This window comes from Sylvia atricapilla, chromosome 15, assembly GCF_009819655.1.
Source record: "Sylvia atricapilla isolate bSylAtr1 chromosome 15, bSylAtr1.pri, whole genome shotgun sequence".
NCBI classification, from domain to species: Eukaryota; Metazoa; Chordata; class Aves; order Passeriformes; family Sylviidae; genus Sylvia; species Sylvia atricapilla.
In genome coordinates this window covers 14759592-14783115 of record NC_089154.1, presented here as the reverse complement: position 1 = coordinate 14783115, position 23524 = coordinate 14759592, and the positions used below count along the sequence as shown (strand labels likewise).

At 41.4% G+C, this 23524-nt stretch overlaps 1 protein-coding gene across 2 annotated transcripts; it reads right to left on the bottom strand.

The window, feature by feature from the left end:
• Positions 1–248: 248 nt before the first annotated feature.
• GSPT1 (G1 to S phase transition 1) lies at positions 249–21535 on the bottom strand. Of its 2 annotated transcripts, XM_066330295.1 has the most exons (15): positions 21007–21532; positions 11280–11327; positions 10863–10904; positions 9910–10137; positions 8832–8865; positions 8277–8354; positions 7197–7377; positions 6680–6834; positions 5608–5748; positions 4781–4874; positions 4368–4448; positions 3662–3835; positions 3138–3227; positions 2653–2821; positions 249–1986 (listed from the first exon to the last, which is right to left on the bottom strand). In XM_066330295.1, exons 1-15 carry the CDS (start codon positions 21305–21307, stop codon positions 1934–1936), a joined length of 1869 nt encoding a protein of 622 aa, XP_066186392.1. In that variant the 5' UTR covers positions 21308–21532; the 3' UTR covers positions 249–1933. The 2 variants fall into 2 exon arrangements, with proteins under 2 accessions (XP_066186392.1, XP_066186391.1); XM_066330294.1 differs by lacking the exon at positions 249–1986 and having other exon boundaries at positions 2570–2821; positions 21007–21535.
• Positions 21536–23524: the final 1989 nt, after the last annotated feature.

Genomic DNA, 23524 nt, shown 5'->3' with positions numbered 1-23524 from the left:
TAACTGGAAGTATTCTCTAATAATGGTCTTTGCCAATCTCAAAGCCATGAGCTTACTCCAATAAAGCAGTCAGAGATCTGGAAATCTTGTCAGTCCAGAATATGAATGAGAGAGTAAGTTGTTTCCTTGGCTTTTAATTTCTTCATTAGTTTAAGATCCAAGGAACTGTGGGTTTTGTTTACTTGGTAAAAAAAAAAAAAAAAGTTCCTTTTTAAACCCTGATTTACCAAAAAATAAAAGCCCAGAGATTTGCAGACATAATAAAATTTATTTAAATTCCATGCATTACGGTAGCTACAAGTGTAGTCATATGAAACTGAAGGACAATAACTTCTTCTGTCCATACAATGTAGCTGTAAGTGAAATGAATGGGAGTTCCACAGTTACAAAGAAACAAACAAAACAAACAAAAAAAAAAATCCCAAAAAAGGTCAATCTGTTTCAGTTTTGAGTTTCAATTCAGATCCGTAAACTTTTGGGGGAGAAGATGGGCTCACCAATTTTACATCTGAGAATGTTTAGTTTGAGATATTCTGAAGAAGCTCAGAAGATACCTTTCAATAATTACTACTAATACTCTGGAAAAAAAATGAAAAAAATCCCTTAGCCTTCATCCTAATTGTTAGAATCAGGACAGCAATTGCAGAGTCCATTTCCAAAGTGCAGCTAAATAGGGTTTTATTATGCAGCTCCTTCAAGTTGTACTGAATAAGCTTTACTTTGAACCAGTTTTGCTTTAATTTCTCAAGAAAAACTTCACTGGTCCTCATAAGCTTACATTACTTTTTGATATGCAAAAATTTACAGACTGTGCTTGATTCTGACCCTCCCATATTTCAGTATGTGCAAACTCTTAGGGATTTAAATAGTCTTTCTCCCTCTCAGTTCAGACTGATCTTTAAAACAGCAAGGATTATCCGGCCCTCTAAATTAAAGACAGGGTGAACTGAGTAATTTATGTAACTGGCACTTTTTAATTGGCCCAGTTCTCCCACAAAATGTAGCTCTTATAAATACTAATAGGCACTATTGCCACAGGTTTTCTTATTTTTGCAAGTTTCACTGATTTACTGGTTGTTAGCAGTTTCTGCAGTTAAGAATTTAATAACGCTGAATTTATAAAGACACAAGATGTAGTTCTAGCCTTCAAAATTGACTTACTGTGTCTAGTAATGATGTTAGGTCAACCTAAACTTGCTGAAGATATTAACAAATGTAAAGCTAATGAAGGTGCCACATTTGCATGAATGTTTTTTTTTAATTTTCAGAATGCATTCAAGAAAGGGAAGGGGCAAACCTCATCATTTTCATACAAACTTGGTTGAGTACCCAATTGCCTCATTTAAAACTGTGTGTGTGGGGAGGCTGAGGAGTTTAGAAAAGTCCAAGTAACCAAATCTCTGGGTTACTGGGAAGTTAAAAAGCTAATGCAACTGTGTTACATCCGGATAAAAAACATTATTCAAAAGCAATTCCAATACCGAAAAAGATTTCAAATTGAATAGTTTATTAACATGGTAGTCATCTTTGTAACATGTGCACACACACTCGCACACTCTGAATGATCTGCCTGGAAAAAAGAGGTCTTAATATAGATGCTGGGGGGGAAATTAAACATTAAAAATCCTTTAGATTTTCATAATTATAGGCAATTATGTCCACATCACTTACAAAGCTATTGCCGAATCTTTCCAAGGAAGCAGAATTTGGGAGAAAAAAAAAAAAAAATTCTTTTTGGGAAAATTCAACAGTGGCATAGCAGAGCTCTCAATATGAGAAAGCTGACATAATGTGGACCTTTGCTGTGAAATTTGTCTTTGCAAAATATGGGGAGAAGTTTATCAATGGGCAGAAAATAAGACGGCGGTGTGAAGTAGGCTTTTGCTGAGTCGATTTTCCTCACAGTATTGTGCGGGGTCATTGAGAAAAATGCTTAGTCCTTCTCTGGAACCAGTTTCAGAACTTTTCCAATTGCAATGGTCTTACCTAAACCAAGGAGACAAACAGCAGAGTTATATTTACTGAGATAGGAATGTAGAGGTCTCAAAGAACATGAAAACTTGCCCCAAAATATCGGCTCTCACAGATTAGAAATCACACAGAATAAATTATTATGTTGTGGCATCAGTGTATTTTAAAAGCACAATAAAATTTTCCAAGTAGTAATCCTGCTATTCTGACAGCAAAGAACACAATGTGGGCTGTGGAAAGCCTGCTTCTATCTACACTCATATAAGGAGAAGGCAGAATCGCTACCAGGTATGTTTACTGCTTTTCAAATGATTTATTTGAAATGCATCCCACAAATCTGAGTTTTACCAGGGTGTGCACTTTAAAGCCCAACATACAACCCCCCTGATATTTTTCAGCTGTCAATAAAGAAGCTATGGTATTCATGTTGTAGGTGGATGTTCCAGGACACATTAAAAAAGCACTTGCTGGTTATTTTTCAAACCCAGTCTCTTGTTTCACGACGCACGTTTCTGTACATTATTCAAACAAAACCATCTCTCACAATTTGCTTAGATTTCCTTTTCCATTGTCACCCAGGGAGTGATTTCCCCTAGATAAGAGCATTAATACCTCACTGCCATGCAGCTCCAAGTTGAAGCAAGTTTTTGCAGCAGGCAGCAGCTGCTGCAGCAGCCTTACCCTCATCCCTTAAGGTGAAGCGACCCATCTGAGGGAAATCTTTGAATGTCTCCAGGCAGATGGTCCCTGCTGTCCTTAAACGGGCAATGCAGACCTGGTCTTGCTTCACAAAACGGGGCCGTGTCTTACTTTTTTCTCCTGTTTTTTTGTCTACCAAGCAGATTAAGGCCTGTGTAAGAAAAAAAGAATAAAAATAATAGCTGTGAGTGCTAAAATAAGGGTTATTTTTCTTTATGAACAAATAGAATCGGTCTAACAAAGAATATACTTACAAACAAAGACATGAAAAAGTTTGCCTGATTTATTCAGTCATGATGTACACTGTCCAAAGGCTTATGCTAACAGTTACAGCCATTTGTGTTTGTTTGCCTATTTTTGGGCACAACCAACAATTCCATTCAAGCTTTGTTGTTTTACATGACAGAACTCTTCATCCCAACAACTGAATTGTTTAGATTCACATCACAACTTAAAATGACACTTACTGTTATCTCAACTTCTTCAATACAGGTGTGGATGTGCAGCACTGCATTATAACCTGGGCAGATAATGGATTTGTGCTCAATTATCACTATCTGTAAAACAATTCAAAATAAGTGCATTTTTCCTAATTTCAATTATAAAGAATGGAGAATAATCAATGCAGAACTACATTCAAAAATCTACTGAACAATATACACACGATTTTTTGTCAAGGAGCCAAAACTTCCAAGGCACTATTTTATATGAAAGTAGAAAACTGAAGAACTGGCCTGATGAGGTAGGTCTTGCTTTCAACTTTATAAGTATCTAAAACTCCATTGAGAAGTTACATTCAAAACAACTTATATTTTAAAAACTCAAATGAATATGTCAGTGTTAAAGATATATGTTATTGCCCATTTAGAGAGATGGCAGTGAATAGGAAATCTGAAGTGAAACTTCAGACTACTGAAGTTGTAGATGTGGCAAAACATCAAATATTTCCATGGTTTTTACCCCTCTATACAGCAATTAAATGTTATCCTACCTGGGCATCAAAAGTACGTCCAGAATGACAAAGGTTGTTGAGATCACAGAGAATAAATCCTGGAAGGATCTCCTCCTCTTCAATTCCCTTCAGTCTGATCTTTAGATTTTCACCTGGGGCTACTGAGTCAGTTTCTACATCATCAGAAAGGATTCCAAGAACTTCCACGTTGTGCTTAAAGAAAACAAAACCAGTTTTGCATTGAGTATATTTTAGTCTGGTACAAAATAACTGTAGCATAACAGTATTTCAATAAATAATTCCATTACAGTTTAACTTCATTACATTTGGTCAAGCTTCAGAACATTTAAAATATTTGACTGATGAATTATTAATACTTGAATTTTTTAAAAGAAGTGTTTTCAAGTTTTTTTGCCTTTGGGGGAAAGAAATGAACCGTTGAGCAATATTAACCCACAGCAGGTAAAAAGGCTTAGTGGGCCATGTACAAACATGAAATAAAACCCAGCTCATGTGTGATGATTTTTAGTCCAGCAACTGAGTTTACCAAGGCAGGAGAACCCAAGTTCTGAGTGCTGAGGAGCTACACACACATCCTGCTCCCAGAAACAGCACCCATGCCAAATGTGAGAGCTCAGTTGTGTTCAACAGAGCAACAGAACATTTTCTGACCTGAAGTAATCTTTAAAAACCAAGTTCTTTTGTTATGGTAGTAAATTTTTTCAATATCTAAAGCTTACCATACCTTGTTTGGCATCATCACAAGCTGTTGTCCTTTGCAAATAGACCCCGACTCCAGCTTCCCAAGGACCACAGTGCCCATGTCCTTCACAAAAAGAAATCAGTACATAGCAACTGAAAACATTTTCCTAAAGAGTCCACTCTATTTATGATTTACCTTTGAGTCTGGTTACTTAAATCTATGACATCTAGCACTGCTAGACTTAGTAACTGGAAATTGTTCTCATGAAAGATTACAGATTTTAGGAGTTTCATATAATGCCAAAATTATTGACTTCCCCTTCCCTCTTCTATTCTACTGAAAATGTAACATCAGCAAACAAAAAAGATACTCTCTAAAAGCACAATAAATAGTCCATTTACTTCTTTCTGAAAACAGCCTCTTTATACTTTCTATGTGATTATTTTAATCTGTACCTTATATTTATCCACAATTGGCAGCCTGATTGGTCCATCAACTGAACGGTTGAAGTTTGGCAAATTATCCAGGTATGGAATAAATGGTAATCCACTAAAAGAGCAGAAGGCATTTGTTTCAATTTCATGAGCACCCTTCCATTTAAAAAAAATTACTCAGAATGGATAAATGCAGTCTAACAAAAGGAATCATTTTCATCTTGTCATCATTTAGAACAATGAACTCTAAGACAGCCAAATCTATTAGAACATCCCATCAGTAGTGTCCACTTTACCCCAACCCACACATAAATACCCAGGAAATGTCTGTTTTTAAGTTACATTACAGGCATATTTTATACAAATTCATTATTTCTTTGAGACTCACAACAGATGTGTAATGTATTTTGGAAATACAAAACCATAAGCTAGGTCCAAATGCCATTTCCATGAATTCTTTTTAAAGTGCACTGAACAATATTGAAAAATGTGACATCCACTGAGAGACATGGCCTGTCTCTATTTATAATACTGCTTCAAGCAAACTGTTCACATCCAACAATTACTCATTCCAGCAACATCAGCTGCAGCATCACTGGCAAATTCAAGTGCTCGTAAGGCACTGAGCTCACACACTGCTAATATTTTACTAATAATCCTCTGCAGTTTGCAAATGTTTTCCATTGGCATAACGCATGGCAGTGTTCTTGTTGCTCTGGCTGCATTTCCTCAAGCACTTTGGCACACAACTGCAACACAGCACACTCTGCTACCTCCCAGCTTCACTGAAGCATTTACTTTCATTGAAATATAGCAAATACTCAAGTTGCTCAATTTAAGATACATACATATACCAAGGACAGAATTCTGACTGTTCTTTGAGGTTTGCTCCAGTCAGTCCTGAGCAGGGCATGAAATGAATGTCCTTTTTGGGATTGAAGCCAACTTTCTTCAAAAATGGCACCAGTTTCTCTTTACATTCCTCATATCTATTAAAATGACAAGCAGATCAAGGTCAATTCCACTTATTCCAACATAACATAATCCTGTGCTTTAAAAAACATGCAGACATTTCAGTTCCATCAGTTAAGTTCCTGTGTGAGCAGCAAGCAATGAAATCCTGGAGGCCTATTTGCATCTTTTCCCCAGGCTTCCAGCACAGCTCAGTGTTGCCTATTCCCCAATTCCCCCTCATTCCCCTGCTCCAAAAATCCCCATCAGTGCTCTCCACACACCTCAGTGACAGGCCTGGGGGAGCAGCAGCAGCAGCTGAACTGCTTAAAGATCCAGGCCAGAGCACCCAGACACCTCCTGGGCTCCTGCCCCAGGCTGCACTTCAGGGCTGGCTCACTGCTCCCATCTCCTCCACAGCTCCTGAAGTGTCATGCTGTTTATTTCTGTTCCACTGCCTCCCCTCAGTCTGGGCTGAATTCAGCAGTGAAAGAAGGTTGGGGCAGGACCAAGACAGAGAACTGGGTGTGCTTTACTGTCTTAGTGAAGCCAGCTGACATTCCAAGGTTGCCCAGGGCTTCCCACTAAAACTTCCACAGCTCTGGGCACAGGACACACAGCAGGTTCTCTGACCACTCTGGCAAACTCCACTACTGAAACACAATCACTTCCTTTTTTAGACTCTATATAAAGTTCCCAAGTCAACAGTTAAACTGTGCTAGAATGCCTGGGTTTGTTAGATATGTCTGCATGGATCCAGGCAGGGAATGTTGGAGTGCAGAACTTCCAGTTTTATTAATAGGCACTGCCCCAGGCACTGAGCTTCTGCTGTTCCTGCCACTTTTATAACCTCTGCCTTCAGTCCTCTTTATTATTTCACCAATAATGGGATACAAAAACCACTTAACCTAGGAATTATTTATTGCAGTATTTGTCAATGAAGATTAGGTTTTTTAATATTAAACTCACCTTTCATTACTCCAGTTTACAGTTGGATCATCCATTTTATTAATAAGAACTATTAAATGCTTTACACCTGCTGTTTTTGCTAACATGGCATGTTCTCTTGTTTGTCCACCTTTCTCAAATCCAGTTTCAAACTCTCCTTTTCTGGCAGAAATAACCTAAATAAAGACACATATTTTAATAAAAGTTCTACAATTCTCTCAACAGAACAATCAGCAATACTGCTTTATTAAAAAACTTTGGGTAGTCAGATCTAGTAAAAGCTTCCAAAATGCACTGATATATCCTCAGTATTATCTATTAGTTTCTGCACTGACATGTAAAAAAGTCATGTGACATCTGTGGACAGCTTCAGGAAGCTGTCAAATTACTCCAAAATTCACTATTCTCAGTAAATGGAACATTTGAAAATTCTGCCTGCTGTAAGTAACCAAAACAATGAAGAAGCAAACACAAAAACAAAAATCAGAAGCTTAATTCCACAGTATATGGAAAATAAAAGCATGTGATTTGTCCTTACCAGCACAGCAAGATCAGCTTGAGAAGCCCCACCAATCATATTTGGAACAAAGCTCTTGTGTCCAGGGGCATCTAAAATAGTGAAGTGTTTCTTCTCCGTTTCAAAATAGGCACGACCCACTTCTACTGTTTTACCTTTGTCTCGTTCTTCCTGGTTTGTGTCTAAGGCCCACGAAAGGTACCTAAAAAATCCCAACCCAAATACTCTTGTATTCATTTTTATTACATTTATATGCCATTTGTTAGTCATAGTTAACTAAAATATTAGTTCTGATTTGCACAGATCATTACTGAGCATTATAATTATTCGTTCTCATTCATTTACACACATGAAGCAGAAGTTAGCTATAAAATAACACCATCTTAATTCACATTATTTTTGATATTTTCATTATATTGATTCTTGTCCCTTCCTAATAATTTTTCCCACTGGCCACCAACAAAGCTTTCAGTTAGATTAACTGAAATTTCAGAAAGAAAAAGTTACTTAGCTCCTTCGAGTTTTGTGAAAACTGGTGAATATAAAGATGAAAAGAAAATACTCTCATTAAGGATAAAGAAGTGGTAATAACTCCACTGAACTGATTGAACATAGCAATATTTTTCCCCATGAACAGCAGCTTGTGGACACCCTGAGCTTTTGTTCTGGGTGGTGTGTGAAGAGATGCTGCTTGGAGCTGGGTGAACAGAACTGTGTCACCCTTTTTATTCCCCTCTCACAGGATTCAGTGAGTCCAGGTCAATGCCCAGCCCCTGGAGGCTCTACCCCTCAGAAAGTCTTCAGCTGCAGCTTTTCCAGAGCCCTTTGAGCCCCTATTAACCCCCAGCCAAAAAGAAAAAAGCTTTCAAAAACGAAATCAATTTTACAGCAGTTGTTTGGAGCAGAAATCAGGCTGCTCCATGTGCTGTATACACACACTGCCCTCCAAAACCAACCAAAAAACAACAACAAAACCCAAACCAAACAGCAGGTCCACAAAAAATCCACCCAGGGCAAGAGCACCAGGGCTCCTGGGACAGAGACAAAACCAGTTTTACTGCAGTAAAGGGCAGTGTGCCACTATCTTCATCAAATTCATACCATGTTTCTCTGTTTTTTTCTTTAGCTTCTCTTTCGTATTTTTCAAGTGTTCTTTTGTCAACCATTCCTGTCAAATACCTAAGAAGAGGGAAAATAAAATAAAAGTGCAATTTTACACAAAGCAGAAAGATATTTCCAAGTAGCTAAATACTTATACAATCTCTACAGATTATTATGATTAGGAAATAAAGGTAATAATTTCTTTTAAATCTTTAAAGAAAGGACAAAGTTTAACCAATGGTGTAAAGCAGTTTCAAACTGCATTTTCAAAATACAAAGAAAAACAGCCACATTCTAAGTAAGAGATTAATTTTTAAAATTTGAAGTTTGCTTTTGCATAGTTGCTTCTATTAAGTGAAAATCCTATAGCAATACCATTAATTGGAATTAAGAAATTCCAAAGACAGGAAGTACCTCAATTGACAGGGATAGAAACATTCTGTTATAAAAGCATTAACATATGTTGATTAAAGCCACAAAGAAAATATTACTCATTTTAATTTATGCTTTTTAATTCACAAGAACAGGAAATCTAAAATTTAAGAGTTTCCTTACATTATTTGTCCTCCAATAGTTGACTTGCCAGCATCTAAAAATAAATTAATTCAAGTCATCAACAATGTACAATTCTAGAAACAGCAGACCATTACCAACTAAGTCATTAGTTTATTTCCAAAGGATTTAATTTTTGAACCATAATCTAAGTTTTTGGAAGCATCTTGCACCTTCCCTTGTTTCCATTATAATTTGTCAATTAAATTACACCATGAACATGCTGTTTTAATATATTTATATCCAGAATTATCTTTAACAAAACCCCTCACCGAGCACTGACCCAGCTAAAGACAGAGTCAAAAGTTTGGGAAACTCTTGCAAAATTCCCTTCCCTGCTTCCTCTGTCCCTTGTCCCAAACTTGTGTGGGCAGTTGTTCAATATTGGGATGTACCTCTGCCCACAGCCCCTTTACTCTGTGTGACTCCATTCTGAATTTATCCAAGGACTAAATTACAGGAGTTTTAAGGTATTAAGTAACTATAGAAATGAAAAGACAGAATTTACTGTCTAACTTGGTGATTCAATAATTCTTCTCTAATTCTGACACCACTCCCAGATTTTTATTAAGTTTGTTGAAACTATTAAATGAAGATATTTTGCTATTAACTTACATTTTTCTTTTAACCGTGAATTATGTGAAGCTATTGCTGTAACCCTACAAATTTTAGTATTTAGAATAATAATTGTTGAATCTAATAGCAAGAACTCTTTTTATTTAAAATAAGCAGAAACAAAGCACCATTTTCCTTATCACAAACATTTTAGATCATAACCACAGATGTGTCATTCAGCACTCAACAGGAGCAAGTTCTTGAGAAACCACGAGCACAGGCACTGTGTCCATGTCCCGGAGAACACCCCACCCTTGAAGGACCTTTATAAATATAATATATAAGGACCTATATATATATATTATACCCCTGAAGGGCCTTTAATTTTGTCATTTTCCAGAGCCCCTTCATTAGAAGGAATGCTCCTGTGAACCTCAAGACATGGTGAATACAAAGAAGAGCATTAATTTCTAACCCTCTGAGTTCTAGATAATCACAATTGCCTCACCTTTCACTCACAACTCACCTACATGTCCAATGAATACTACATTTACGTGCTCTTTTTTGGGAGCACCTGGAGGTGCCACGACAGATTTGGGTTTTGGTAGTTCCTCCTCCTCCTCCATCATTTCCTGAGCGCTCTCTTCCGAAGGGCCCGCGTCCCCTGCAGGGCCACCCCCCAGCTCTGCTTCACTGGGCTCTTCTTTGTGGTCCCAGGACTCTTCTGGGGACATTTCTGTCTCTCCATTTTCCACTGAAAAAGGAACCGATTCGATATATTCAAATAAAGAAATTTAAAAGGGTTACCCTGGGGAAAAGCCTCTGCCCCAGAGGGGCAATCACAAGGCTTTAACTACCATGGCTGGTAACATTTTCTTATGGAAAAAGGGACAACTGCTGCTTGTTTCTGAAATTATTGAGACCAGGAGCTTTCAAGCCAGCTTGTGTGCTGATGTAAGAAATCTAGGGTACAGAAACTTCTGTTTTAACAAGGCAACCATTTTACAAGAAAAAGCACATCTGAAGATCCACTCAGACCAGCACAGCAGTGTGAGTCCACAGACACAGACTATCATAAGTTTAGAAGGCAAAGAAGAGGAATTATAGTTTAAGTTCCCTCATAAGACAATGAGAAAGATACAATTTCCATGTCCTGATTGTTCACATTGCTGACCACTTTAAAGGTTTTTGCTAATCACCGTTCCACATATGCTAAAAGGGCTATTTTGTAATATGAAATTATTTTTTAATAAAGCACTGATCATTTTACAATGTACAAGTAATCCAATTGCAACTCTCAATGCATACCAGTGTTTAATTACCTCTTTTCCTCATCCAAGTATAAAGACACAACAAAAAACACTAAGGACTATTTGTAACTGTAAAGGTTCTGCTATTTTGTTTGTAGTGATTCAGCAAGAGCATTGCAGTAGTACATTATAGCACTGTCACAGAGAAAAGGAACAATTCTCATCTTACCAACAGATTCTGAAATTTCCATGTTAACAGCAGCATTTGAACCTAGGAGAAAAAAGAGGGGAAAAATGAATCATTGAAGACACATACTTACCATGACAGTAATCAAGAACAAAGTAAAATGAGTGTCTAAATTAATAAAGAGATAGTTCAGATGTTTTGGCACTTGCCAAAGCTTTTCAATATACAGTTAACTCTGAAAATTCTGCTTCACCCTGGTTTCATGATCTTCCATAAGCCACTTCACGAGCCTTTCTCAACAGCCTATAAAACTGTAAATAACTACAGATAATCACATTGCCTTACAATTTGTAGTATGAGGTTAATGAAATTTGGAAAAGGTTCACAGAGATTTAAAAGAGGAGATTATTTGCAATATATTTGAAAAAAAAGTGTAATGAAAATCACAAAAACAATTACCTTCACAAGAGGCTGTCTGCTCCTCTGGAGAAGGCTCTACAGGTGCACCTGCAGAGAAGAAAAAGTTGATCTTTTAAAGGACAGTGATGTAACTAAACACAGCTTCTAAGCACAAGTACTGCTGAAGGACATTGCCTAAACATGGTGAAAATAAAATACCACTTCTAAAAACAACCCATTTTCCCCCCCCTGCAGGGAAAGATACACTTAAAGCAAGCCATTTTTCTATACATAGTATTTTACCTGCCCATCCTTTCTGTGTGCACTGGCTATTGCTAAGTGTTAGTGTCTAACTGGAGTTTAAAAACATCAAAGCAGTTTCATTGTATCCAGAGACACATTGTGGTGCAGAGACACAGCTGCAGGGAAAGGCTCTGCCAGCTGCTGCTCACGCTGCTCTTGTGCCTCACTTCCACTAAACGTTGAGTAGAAAATAGCAACAAGCCATTAGAAACAAATTCTTAACATCTTCTGTAGATATTATGGTCAAGAGATGATAAACTCATTCAGAGTTTAAATTTGCCAGTCCTCTGGAACACCACAGCACGGTCCCATCACACAGAGGGCAATCTCACAGGTCATGTGTATCTATCAAAGCCATCAGCACGTTTTTATGGACAAATTACTCAACCCTCTCATGCACTAAACCACACCAGTGCATTTTATGCTGAGGTGCAACTAACTATTAAACCTACTAGGAGTGATACATTCCAAGTAACACACCACTCAATGTTTTGGGATGCTTTTTCACATGATCAAGGGGCCTTCTGTAACTCTCCCTCAAACCTTAACCTATTTAGTTTTCTCTTGGTCTAAGTTCGACTTCATAACGCCTTGAAAGAAATTCATTATCTTTTTTTTTTTTCCCAACCACATACAAAATTCATACCCTCTGTTTAGCTGTACTCCAGCTCTCCTCCAGCTGAATTCTGACCAGAGATCTTAGAGCATCACTTGCTTTAGAGGCACGATGGGACCTAAAGATGAACCAAATCCCCTCCCGAGAACAAAAGCAGGCAGAGAAGGGCCCGGCGCTAAGCCTCTTTGCTGTGGCACTGTTTGCGTATTTGCTGCAGCCCTGTGTGAAGCGGAGCAGGCCGGCAGAGCTGGCAGGCGGCCAGGGGACACGGCTCTGCGGGCAGGGTGAATGTGGGTCACGGCACAACATCCCCTGGCCAGCAGCAAAGAGGAGAGGGGCACAGCAGCGCCCAGCGCAAACCGCTCCCCGCGGGCTCCCAAAAACAAACCAGCCACACTTGAGAATGATTTCACAGAGGGGCTAAAGCATCAGGATAAAATACCCTTAGACCCTTTTAAAGGAATGATCTATCACTCCCGTTCGGCAGCTAGGAAAGACTCAAACCAGCCCATTCCTGAGTGTGGGAAGCAGGGTGCACAAAGTCCAGGTAGGAACCTAAAGGCTCCATTCTGCAGCACATCAGAACACTGTTGGCTATTTCACACACACTGTGGTCGGGATGCAGAAATATTTTAATTTCAAGATCATTTCAACCAGGTTTTGATTTCACTGCAGAAGTTGGTCTATAATAAAAAATTGTATCAAATGGCAGTATTAAGGCACTTGCCTTGAAACAGAAGTTATACAAGTGGCTGGAGAGCTAGTTAAGTTCTTAGAAATATATTGTCAATCAACAGCATTCATAGAAACTCAGTTTTTACTTTCTGGTCTGCAATACAGCAGGTAGGCAGACAGGAAAAAAGTTTCTTCACAACTAATGGAGAGGAAGTAGAAAAAAGGTCCCTCTATAAATTTTGTCCAACACATCAGAGTCAGTAGGTTTGTGCAGGGATGTTAAAGAGCACTGCCACACAACCAGAGGGACAACTTATATTCAGCTATAACCACAGCCATTTATTAAACTCTGGCCACTTTGGTACACAAGTGGCAGACATGCTTTGGAAGAGGACACTGAATTATTTCCAACATACTCTGTTTCTTCAAAGCAGAAAGAAACATAAACCACTCACTAAACAAATATATTGTTAAGAAACCAGGCAAATAAACAAAGAACCTTAATTTCAAAACGAACATCCTCTAAGTGACAAAAATAAACACTCTCTGCAGTAATTGTTCACTTCTGATAAACAATTACAGGTTATGTCAGGTTATTTCAGACATTGGTACCTTTCAGACACAGGCTCGGATTTACCATTTTCTCTGTGTGGAAGTCAACAGATTGTCTGAAATGTGCTTTAAGACCATCACCTGAAGAGAAGGATGCAATCCCATTGCTTCCTTAGACCACAGGGCTGGTGCAAATGGTCACCTCATTTGTGAAGATCATTCAGACAGGAATCATTTATATGAGGGATTCAAAATGCACTTTGTAGGAAATCTGGTTTTAAAATCAGGATGTGCCTTAAGCAATGCCAGTTTTTAATGCCTCGAGTTGTTGGATTTACACATGATAAGCAACTGTTGGGTTTTACACCTGACCATGCTCCATCTTCCCTTCAAGCCCTACGTCATGAACTTGGAACATTATCCACAGTATTACAGGGAGTGAGTGGTTTATCTTTAGTCCTGCCCAACATCAGAGCCTTAGGACATTTTTTGGAACACCTTTGTTGTCAATGCCAAAGGCAAAAATGGACACAGATGCTGCATTTGTCTATCGGTGCCATCACACAATGACATTATGTAATTCAGAGTCTTGTCTGGAAAAGGCAATTGTGGGGATTTTTAAATGTAAAATTCACTGGGAGAGCATGTACACTGCCAATACAGAGACCAAAACTGCACAACTTGTAAAACATGGTGACTGGTGTCTTTAAAACACATCTCATGTCCTAAAGAACACACTCTGCCTACTTCATTCACACAGCATTCTACTACAGCTGCTGAGTTTATTGCACATCACACCACGTTTTGTACCTGTCTGCATTTCTGTTGTACATGAACCAAAGCTGCACAGGTACAACAAATTTGAAGCTATCATCCAGCCTCTGAAAATATTGTTTTAAAAGACTATTTTAATTAGAATTAAAATCAGTATTAGAATGCTTGTAGATAAACAACAGAATATTGCTTTTCAATTAAATTCGTATTAGAATGTAGCAAGTTTTCATTCATATGTAGAACAGGTACAGCTGGCAAAGTAGGAATTAACATCAGAACAGTGGTTAAACCACAGTATTAAAGTCACACTCTAAGCCACAGTGACAACCTCCATCTTTACACAAACCTCAGGGTTCACCAGATACACAGGAAAAAAAAAAAAGTAAAAAAAAGCAAATTCAGCCTGAAATAAACATCTGATCTACAAAACTTTGATGCCTGTATAGTGAATTTGTTATCACTTCTCTACTACAGGCATCAAGCTCCTTCACAGGAATTCCTGAAGAGTGAAGAAACACATGACACCCACCTCAGGATTCCCATCACCTTTTTGTGTGTGTAATCCCAATACCTGAGCTCAGCACATATTCACACAGTAGTCATAAGTCTCAACAGTTTTCATGCACCACATAACAGATGTTTTCCCCCCTTTTTTAAAAATGAAAGCAAAAAGGGAATTACAGCAGAGTAAAAAAAAAAAAAAGTCTACATCAAACACACACAGCATGAAAAGCAGAATAAAAAAAAAAACAAGAGAAGCTTAGATAACAAAAACACAGAAAAATTACGTCAAACACAAATAAGTGCTACAGCTAAACAAAGTGCTTTATATTCCATACTTAAAAATGTACAGAAAGAAAAGGTTTTCAGGAGTTCACTGTAAGGCAGTTGTTTTCAAAGTCAGACCCAAAATTCTGTTCTTCTCCTCTCTGCCCTGCTTTGTAGCATATGTCCCAGCTTCACCAGTGGACAAACCAGTTTCTAAAATACATCAGTGCAAGAGCAGCTTTAGTACTATAACATAATTCTGTAAAATTCACCAAAAAAAAAAAAAAATTAGCACTTGTTTCATACTCATAGGGTTTTTTACATATTAGCTTAGTAAGAGACCCACCTTTTTCCTTCCCCAGTGAGGACACACCTTAAGTTTATCTTATCTAAACCTGACATGCTTTTTAACCAAGTTTAAGAAAGCTTGTGGGGATTTTCAGGGAATATACTGAAGCCCTCTTTTGCTTAAGGCCAAGTATTTGTGCTCAGTTGATAACTTGATTTTTAAGACAGATAATGAAGAAACCAAGCCCAGTATTTCAACAGTTGATTCCACTCTGACTAAGATCTCTCATAACCCAGTATCTTTAGTATAATCCATATTTTTAGTATTGCATCACCTGTCCTAAAGTAACTTTTGTACTGAAATACAATCACTGTCCTTATCCTCTTCAAAACAGTCATTAATTCAATGGATTAAATTATGACTGCTTTATTCCTTCATAATAAAAACCACAAAATAAAACCATCTTTCTATCTTAGCTTCATACAATCAGCTGCTTCTTTTGCTTGCATATCTCTCATCACAAAACAGGAGACAAACACCACAATTCCTTAAGTGGAACTATTATAAACAGAATCCGAGAATTATCCCGATTTATTTTTGCGTTAATTTTAATAGAGCAATCAAGCTTTAAGACAACATGATGCTTTCAAAGACGTTCATGCCCAAAGCAGAGTGCCAAACACACGGTCAGCAGGAGCCCCCAGGACAGTTCCTGCAGTGCACAGCCAACTCCCAGGGCTTTGGGTGGCTTTTACTGGAGTCATGCAAGGCCACGAGGGTGATGAATTATTCCAACAGGAGCAACACAATCCTGGCCACCTTCCTGGGGACACTTCAGAGGTTGACAAAGGACATCAGTGTAACACATTGGCACCCTGAGAGCATCACACAGGTATTTGGTATCTGATCACCTGCCAGTGCCAAGACATGCAGCCTGTCTCTGCGCTGACTCTTTCACAAGTGGCTGTGCAGCTCATCTCTCTGGAGGAGCTGATACAGAAGGCTCCTCTAGACAGTCAAGTGCCAACCCAAATCCAGATTCTCAGATAAGAATTATTTATCCCACATCCTGGCACTGACAACACAGCCCTGATTTGCTGCCATGTGAGCAGTTCAGGTTTGCAGCTCTGGAGGACTGACAGTAGCACCACCAACACTTAGAGGAGACCATCAGCACAGGGCTGTCCCAGGGCTGAGAGAACACTGTGTAACCCTTTAACACAACAGCTTCTGGAATTGGGGGCTACTAGTCTTAAACAAGCCTTTCTCAGCAAGTTCACATGCAAACTGAAGTCTCTTGAGGACTGAGATGCTGAAGAGTCTCACAGTGTAAAATGAGAGAACAGGCTTTGGGGAACCCAGGGCTACAGATAACTCATCACCCTGCTCTGGAAACTACAGCTTTCAGAACTGAAGTAGAAGATACTGAAACTCTGCCTCTTTCTTGTGTCTGACTGACATATGGATGTCCCAGCTGCTGTAACGTCAGAAAAAATGAGGGCAGGGAAAAGCAGGAAAAAAAAAATGCTCTATCCATTTATTTACAGCACTTGAAGGCTGAGGATGTCAGCTGCTCCAATGCAACTGTTTCACAAGTGACTACTGCAGGCGAGTGAAATAGGGAGTGAGGCAAACAGGAGCACTGGATCTCAGGCCAGATGTTTGCCTGGCTCAGGACTGTAAGTGCAAGTTGTTTAAACTGTAGTCCTTAACAAAGACGTTTAGAAATTCCTCTGAAGTGGTCAAGAGAACTACCAAATGAAACAGCAGCCCTAATATCACCAAAAGGACAAATGCTCCTTCCTTACACCAGTGCTGTGTGTCACACCTTTTATTCTTACTACTTCCATACTAATCACACTTTTTCTCTTGCTACTACCACTACAAACTTCAAATCAGTGAACAATTCAGGTTGGAAGGGACCCCAGGAGTTAACTAGTTTAGTCTCCTGCTCCAAGCAGAGTCAACATTGAACACTTAAAAAATATTTCTGAAAAGAAAAACTAACACAAAATATAGTAAAGACCATACAAGGAAGCTGGGATCAATTTTACCATGAATCCTGTGAGTAGGCAAGAACTATGACAAAAACTGAACCACAAAAATGCAGATTGGTGAAATTTGATGCTGTATTTTTATAAGTGTTTTGATTCTCTCATACCCAATTAAAAAAAAAAATACAGGAATCTTAATAATCAGGCGTTGGTGTTAACTACTTCCTCTGAACAATGCCTTGATATAAAAACAAAGAAAAAGCCACCCAAATGTAATTATCTCCCCTACACACACACACCTACAGAATTAATAAAACATAGTACAGAAGAAGTCATAGAAGCTAAAGAGTGAAGTTGCAAGGCACAGTTGGGACTACAAATGTTTAGAGGCCCCAACACAATCATCTGCCATTTCATCAAGGATCACACTTGGCCTTCATTCAGCTGAGTTTGGTCATCCAGCAAGTGCCAGAGTGTCCCCAGAAGTACAACATGTCTGTGACACCCCAGTTCACCTGTCACATAACTCTGCTGCAGCCACAGCTATCACAGACACAAAACCAAAGGTCTTATTTCACATTTCCAACAGAATCCAGCAAAGAGAGATTTTACACAAACGAGTTTGACTTGGACACAATTTGATAAAAGCAAGTCCTCACAGCTACAACATTTAGAACATACTGGTTTTAGGATATTCCTCAGGTTCAAAAATTGTAAATAATGTGCTTTTCCCATATGTTCAAATGATAGTGTCAGAATTATTTTTGAGTTAAATTATCTCTGAGCAGAAACATCTGGTGGTAAACACCAGTCAGTTTTCTTCCTAATATACAATTTCCAATCAAAAGAAAGCATCTGTAAACCAGTTCTACAGTAAGCCATTAAGAATGCAGGTCTCAGGAGTTTCCCAGTTTTAGAAAGTTAACATCTTCTTCCATAAATGGCTTCTGAGCACTCCTCCTGAGCTCCAAACATAAATGACAGGAATTTTATTCAAATTACTAGAAACATTAAGTCAGTGTGCATTAAAGGAAACACTATTCCACACTGCAGCCACACAATGGAATCAGTCCTGTGAAATTTTTCTCTGCCACGCTGCTACTGCACATTTCTCCTGACCTATAATGGCCTCTGAATTACTAAGGAATTATGACTTGAACAAAACCTCACCAAGAGAAAGTTCCAAGAAGGAAAGCGTTACTAGAACTTAACTTTGGGCCTGAAAACTCCTAAAGTGACACCCAACTTTCTAGATTTCTTAAGGTTTTAGATTAATCTAGGCTAATTTAGGTTCTTCCCACTACAAAGCATGTACTGAAGAACGAGTGTCACTGAGCACCTCATTCCCTACGGGAACAAAAGCAAAGGGGGTTGCTGAAAAGTAACTTATTCAGCACCATTGTTTAATCACATGTTGTCCTGACACATTTCCAGAGCAGGCTCCACCCAGTTCTCCCAGCCAGGAAAGGAGCTGTCACCTCACACAAACATCTGCAAGGAGAAGACTGTCAGTCACCTGCAGTAACCAAGCACATCAGACCTGGAGGAGGACCTAACAAGTACAATATTCTAGTTAGGAAAGAAATGGAATTTTTTTTTTAACTGCAGATTTTTTTGTCTGCCTCATCTGAGGGGATATTAAAGCTACTTAGAGAAATTCAAAATCCTAAATTTTAATGAAGATATAGCAGTCAAGGTGAATTCAAAGCAGGTAGATTATACCACCATGTAGGAAATGTACTCAGCAATGAAGACACAGAGCAAAGCTATCCTGATCACTCCAGATGATCAGACAGCTTTCAAGTCATCCCTAATTTCTGGAAAGAAAAGGCATTACAGGCCACAGAAGTAGCAAAAGAGTGGAGAAAAGGAGAGTGAAGTAAAAAATGAGTCGGTGAGGAGATGTAGTTTAAATTCCTACAAAAAAATCAACAGTAAAAAGCCTTAAATGAAACCTTACAAAAGCAGCCAGGAGGAAAAAAAACCCAAAATTTTTCTAATAATATTCAAAACACTAAGAAAGCCTTCAGTCATAGCATTGATTACATAGTTAGAAAAGCCAAACCTTTGATTCAGATTGCAATATCTGAAAAACACAGGAATGGATTTTGAAGATCAGTCAAAGGTGCATCACATGTTCATCCTAGCCCCAAGCTGCCCACTCTACCTCCACATCTGAGAACTTTACACATACATTTATTCCAAATGGAATTCAGGAGCCTGCCCATGGCTTCTCTGACTTTATTTTAATGCATTTAAACACTGCTTGGCTGCACAGTACATGAGCTACAACTTCTGCTGAAATCAGGAGTGCTGAACAGCTGCAGAGAATATAGCTAATGGAGGAACAGGTGAATATCTGGTTACAAAAATATTATAGTGCCATATATAAAAGTTACAGATTTTAGTTGTTTACAACTATTAACTTTAGATATTAGGGAGATCAAGACCAATTAATATATTAATGCAGAACACAATAAATAATAAGCCACAGCCAACAGGAAAACATGCCAAATGTAATGTAACAAGAACCGTCTTTGGTGAAAATAAATGACTGGTTAATACCTGAAACACGAGCTTGTTTCATAATATACCAATAGGGATACTGAAAATTATAGGAAAAGCTAGGAAGATCTCAAACTCCTTGGCTTCAGGAGTGACATTAAAACACTACCACAAAGTTAAGCAGTGTATCTGATGTTTGGAAGAACCTTCAGTTCGGAGCTGGAAATGAAAAAATAGCCCTCCTTTCATTTCCCATATGCAAAGTAAAACTAGTATAAACACTGATTGCATACACAAAGATCCTTTGAAATGAAAAGCACGGCAAATTTCAGGTTATTCCATTAGGTGAGGCCAGCTGGACCAAACTCCCTCCCCTACTAATCCTTTATCGGCATTACGCTAGGAAAAAAAAATAAATTACTTGATATAATCTTCAAAAAGACATTTAAGATACATCTGAGCCACTGACGGCTGAAACAGTGCTTTTTCCCCCAGCAACGCTAAATTTATTACCCTCAAAATCTTCGACAACTCCTAGAACATTACACGTTATATATATTATATATATCACCTATATTTATTTGACACGTTATAAGAAGAGCGGAGGTGTGCGGTTTGTCTCACCATGGGTGACCCTTTGCGAGCAAAGGTCCGGGGGAACACGGGGAGCCGGAGCCTCACCCCGCGGGGAGACGGGCCCCGGGGCCCCGACAGCGGCTCCGAGCGCTGCCCGCCGCCCCTTCCCCAGCCCCGGCCGGGGAGAGCCTCCTGCGGGCAGCCGTGCTCGGCCCGGGCCGTGCCCCCCGCTCCCCTCAGCCCCGGGCCGTGCCCCCCGCTCCCCTCAGCCCCGGGCCGTGCCCCCCGCTCCCCTCAGCCCCGGGCCGTGCCCCCCGCTCCCCTCAGCCCCGGGCCGTGCCCCCCGCTCCCCTCAGCCCCGGGCCGTGCCCCCCGCTCCCCTCAGCCCCGGGCCGTGCCCCCCGCTCCCCTCAGCCCCGGGCCGTGCCCCCCGCTCCCCTCAGCCCCGGGCCGTGCCCCCCGCTCCCCTCAGCCCCGGGCCGTGCCCCCCGCTCCCCTCAGCCCCGGGCCGTGCCCCCCGCTCCCCTCAGCCCGGCCCCGCTCCGTGCACGGCTCCCCCGGCCAGCGGAGACCCTCCCCGCTCGGGCCCGGGCCGTGCCCCTCAGCCCCGGGCCGCCCTCAGCCCGGCCCCGCTCCCCGGGGCCCTTTCCCGGCCGCCGCGGCCCGGCCCCGGGGCCCGCTCCCTTCCCAACATGGCCCCCAGCCCTCCCCGGCCCTCAGCGGCCCCGCGCTTACCGAGCGGCGGCGGCGGCGGGAGGCCGGGCGGAGGCGAGGGCGGCGGCAGGCCGGGCGCCGGGCCGCCCCGCAGGAAGGACGGCACGAACTCGGCGGCGTGGACGTTGGGCACGAAGGGCTTGGCGTTGACGTTCAGCTGCCGGCTGAAGGCCGCCCCGAGCAGCTCCTGCTGCGCCTCGGCCTCCGCGCTCGGCGGGGCGCAGCCCGGCCCGGCGCCGCTGCCCGGCTCGATGTCCGCCTGGTCCCAGCAGTCGGGAGCCGAGTCGCTGCTGCTCCCGCTGCCGCTCCCGTTCGCCTCCATTTTGTGGCGGCCCCACAAGGCTCCGCGGCCCCGAAGCGTCTCCCGGGTGAGGGGGGAGCCGGCGGCGGCACCGACTCAGCACTCGCTCCGCCGATTCCGCGTGTGCTCCGCCGCCCCGACGCGAGCGCAGTGTGGCCTCTCAAGCCGCCGTACCCTCTCCCGGCAGCCTCTCCTACCGCCATCGTGGTAGTTTTTATCTCCCCCGGCTCTCCTCCTGCCGCACGTCCGAGGCGCGGCGCAAGGACTACAATACCCGTCATCCCCCGCGCGCGCACCCGCGGCCCTGCTCCCGAGGCCAGCCGGGAAATGGAGTTGCCTGCGCTCCTGGCCCGCTCAGGAACTGCAAGTCCCGGCGGCCCCCGCGCGTTCCGGCCGGCCCCGCCCCGAGCGCCGGGGACACGGCGACACGGAGCTGGCGCCACCGCCTCGGGCGGGACGGGAACCGCCCGGGTCAGGCCCCGGCCGGGCACAGCCTCACCGAGCCCGTCCCCGGGAGGTGCAGACGGACAGGGCACTGGTGGCAGCAGGGCTCCCGGGAAACTCTGAGAGCACACGCGCTCCCGCGGGATGCAAGAGGGAATCCGTCCAGCCGAAAGTGGACAGGATGCATAGAAAGTTCCAGTTTTGGGAATTCTACAGGACACTTTGTTGTTACCATGTAAAAAATCCCATCCAGTTAAGCCGGAGTTAGTAGGACTTTCCAAATGCTGAGGCCCTCCCTCCACTGCTATGACTCTGAGAAGTTTTCAAAACAAAACCTCAACAAACAAACCCCAAAACCCCATCATTAGAAATCAAGCATATTTGGAGGAAACAGCGCAGAACAGAGGGCAAACAAGTAGGTTTTGGTTATGGGGCTGCACGAAGCTGTGGCAAGATCTTGTCTCCTAAGGCACAGTGTGTTTATAAGCACACAAAGCAAATGCTCCGAGTTTCTGGAAGTGTTGACATGCAAGGACCAAGTCATCAGAGCATTATCCATATTAGAGCACTGTAGGACAGAATATGGAGCTGTTTTGAAAGCAGGTGGTCACGGAACTAAAAATGAAAGATCTCTGGTACAGAATCCAGGGCAGTTTTGGTTGGAGAACAAAATTCCTCCTGGAGGGGCATTTGTGTAACATGAGAACCAGGGGGCTTCTGGTGGGCAGCAACACACGGGCCATGGACTGACAAAAACTTCTCCATGTGTTAGTGGAAATATGGGCTTCCAACTGATCCTATCCAGGGAAAACATTAGGTAGCTTTATAAAAGAAAGAAAAACAAACAACTAACAGCATAGAAGGTTCATTTGGGGAGAAAAAGCATCACATATAATGAGAGACTAAAAACCTCTGCTAAGTGGAAGATTTCTTTCAAGTATCAAGAGCTTACCTTCAGAACCTAAAGAATGAGTTTTAAAGACCTTGTGAAAACCACTCTTTGGTTATTCCCTGGCACACAGCTATTTTGCAGTTTTTAGACATTGTAGTCTCTATTTTTCAGATTAAGGAAAAGTCTCACCTGTGCTTTTGTTGCAATATCTGGAATTTTGTCAAACTCAAAGTAAGTCCCAGCTGTGCATGGCATGTTTCTCTTCAACAAAAAGAAAAGCAGTATGCATCGTTTGGGTTTGCTTTCTTTTAGTTCTAACCTTTGCTTGTTAGGTGACATTTATTAACCAGGATGTGTCTGATACATTTCATATAGCATGGAAACAAGGTAGCACCATTTCAGCACTCAGGGGTTACTAGTGATGAATAATAGGTAAAACTCGAGTGGAAAGCAAGCTGCATGCATTCTGTGACAGAGTGACTTGGTACTGAACACTTTTCACTGTCACTATGAGCATTTAACAGCTCAGGTTTGTAATGAGGGCAACGCTGTACTGCAGGCTTGTGTTTTGTTTGAGGCCTGACACAGCCTGCAGGTCAGGAAAGCCTCGACTGGAGTCAGGTGCTGCCTTTTCAGGGCAATTCAGATCTGCCTTAAGATGAGCAGGGCACAGAACACAGAGACAGCAGTTCTTGTACACAGTTTGGCATTCTAGAAGGTTTTTGAAATGGAGTTTATTTCTGAGGGCTCCTGAAGCACTGAGTTGTGTGTAGGGAGCAGGGCCAAATATGCATTTGATCAGAGACTGCACATTCCCACTGATTTTAGAGGAAAAGAATTCGTTGTGTTTCACAACCTTCCTTCCTTGACAGGCACTAATTCCCTAGGTACGTGCTAGGATA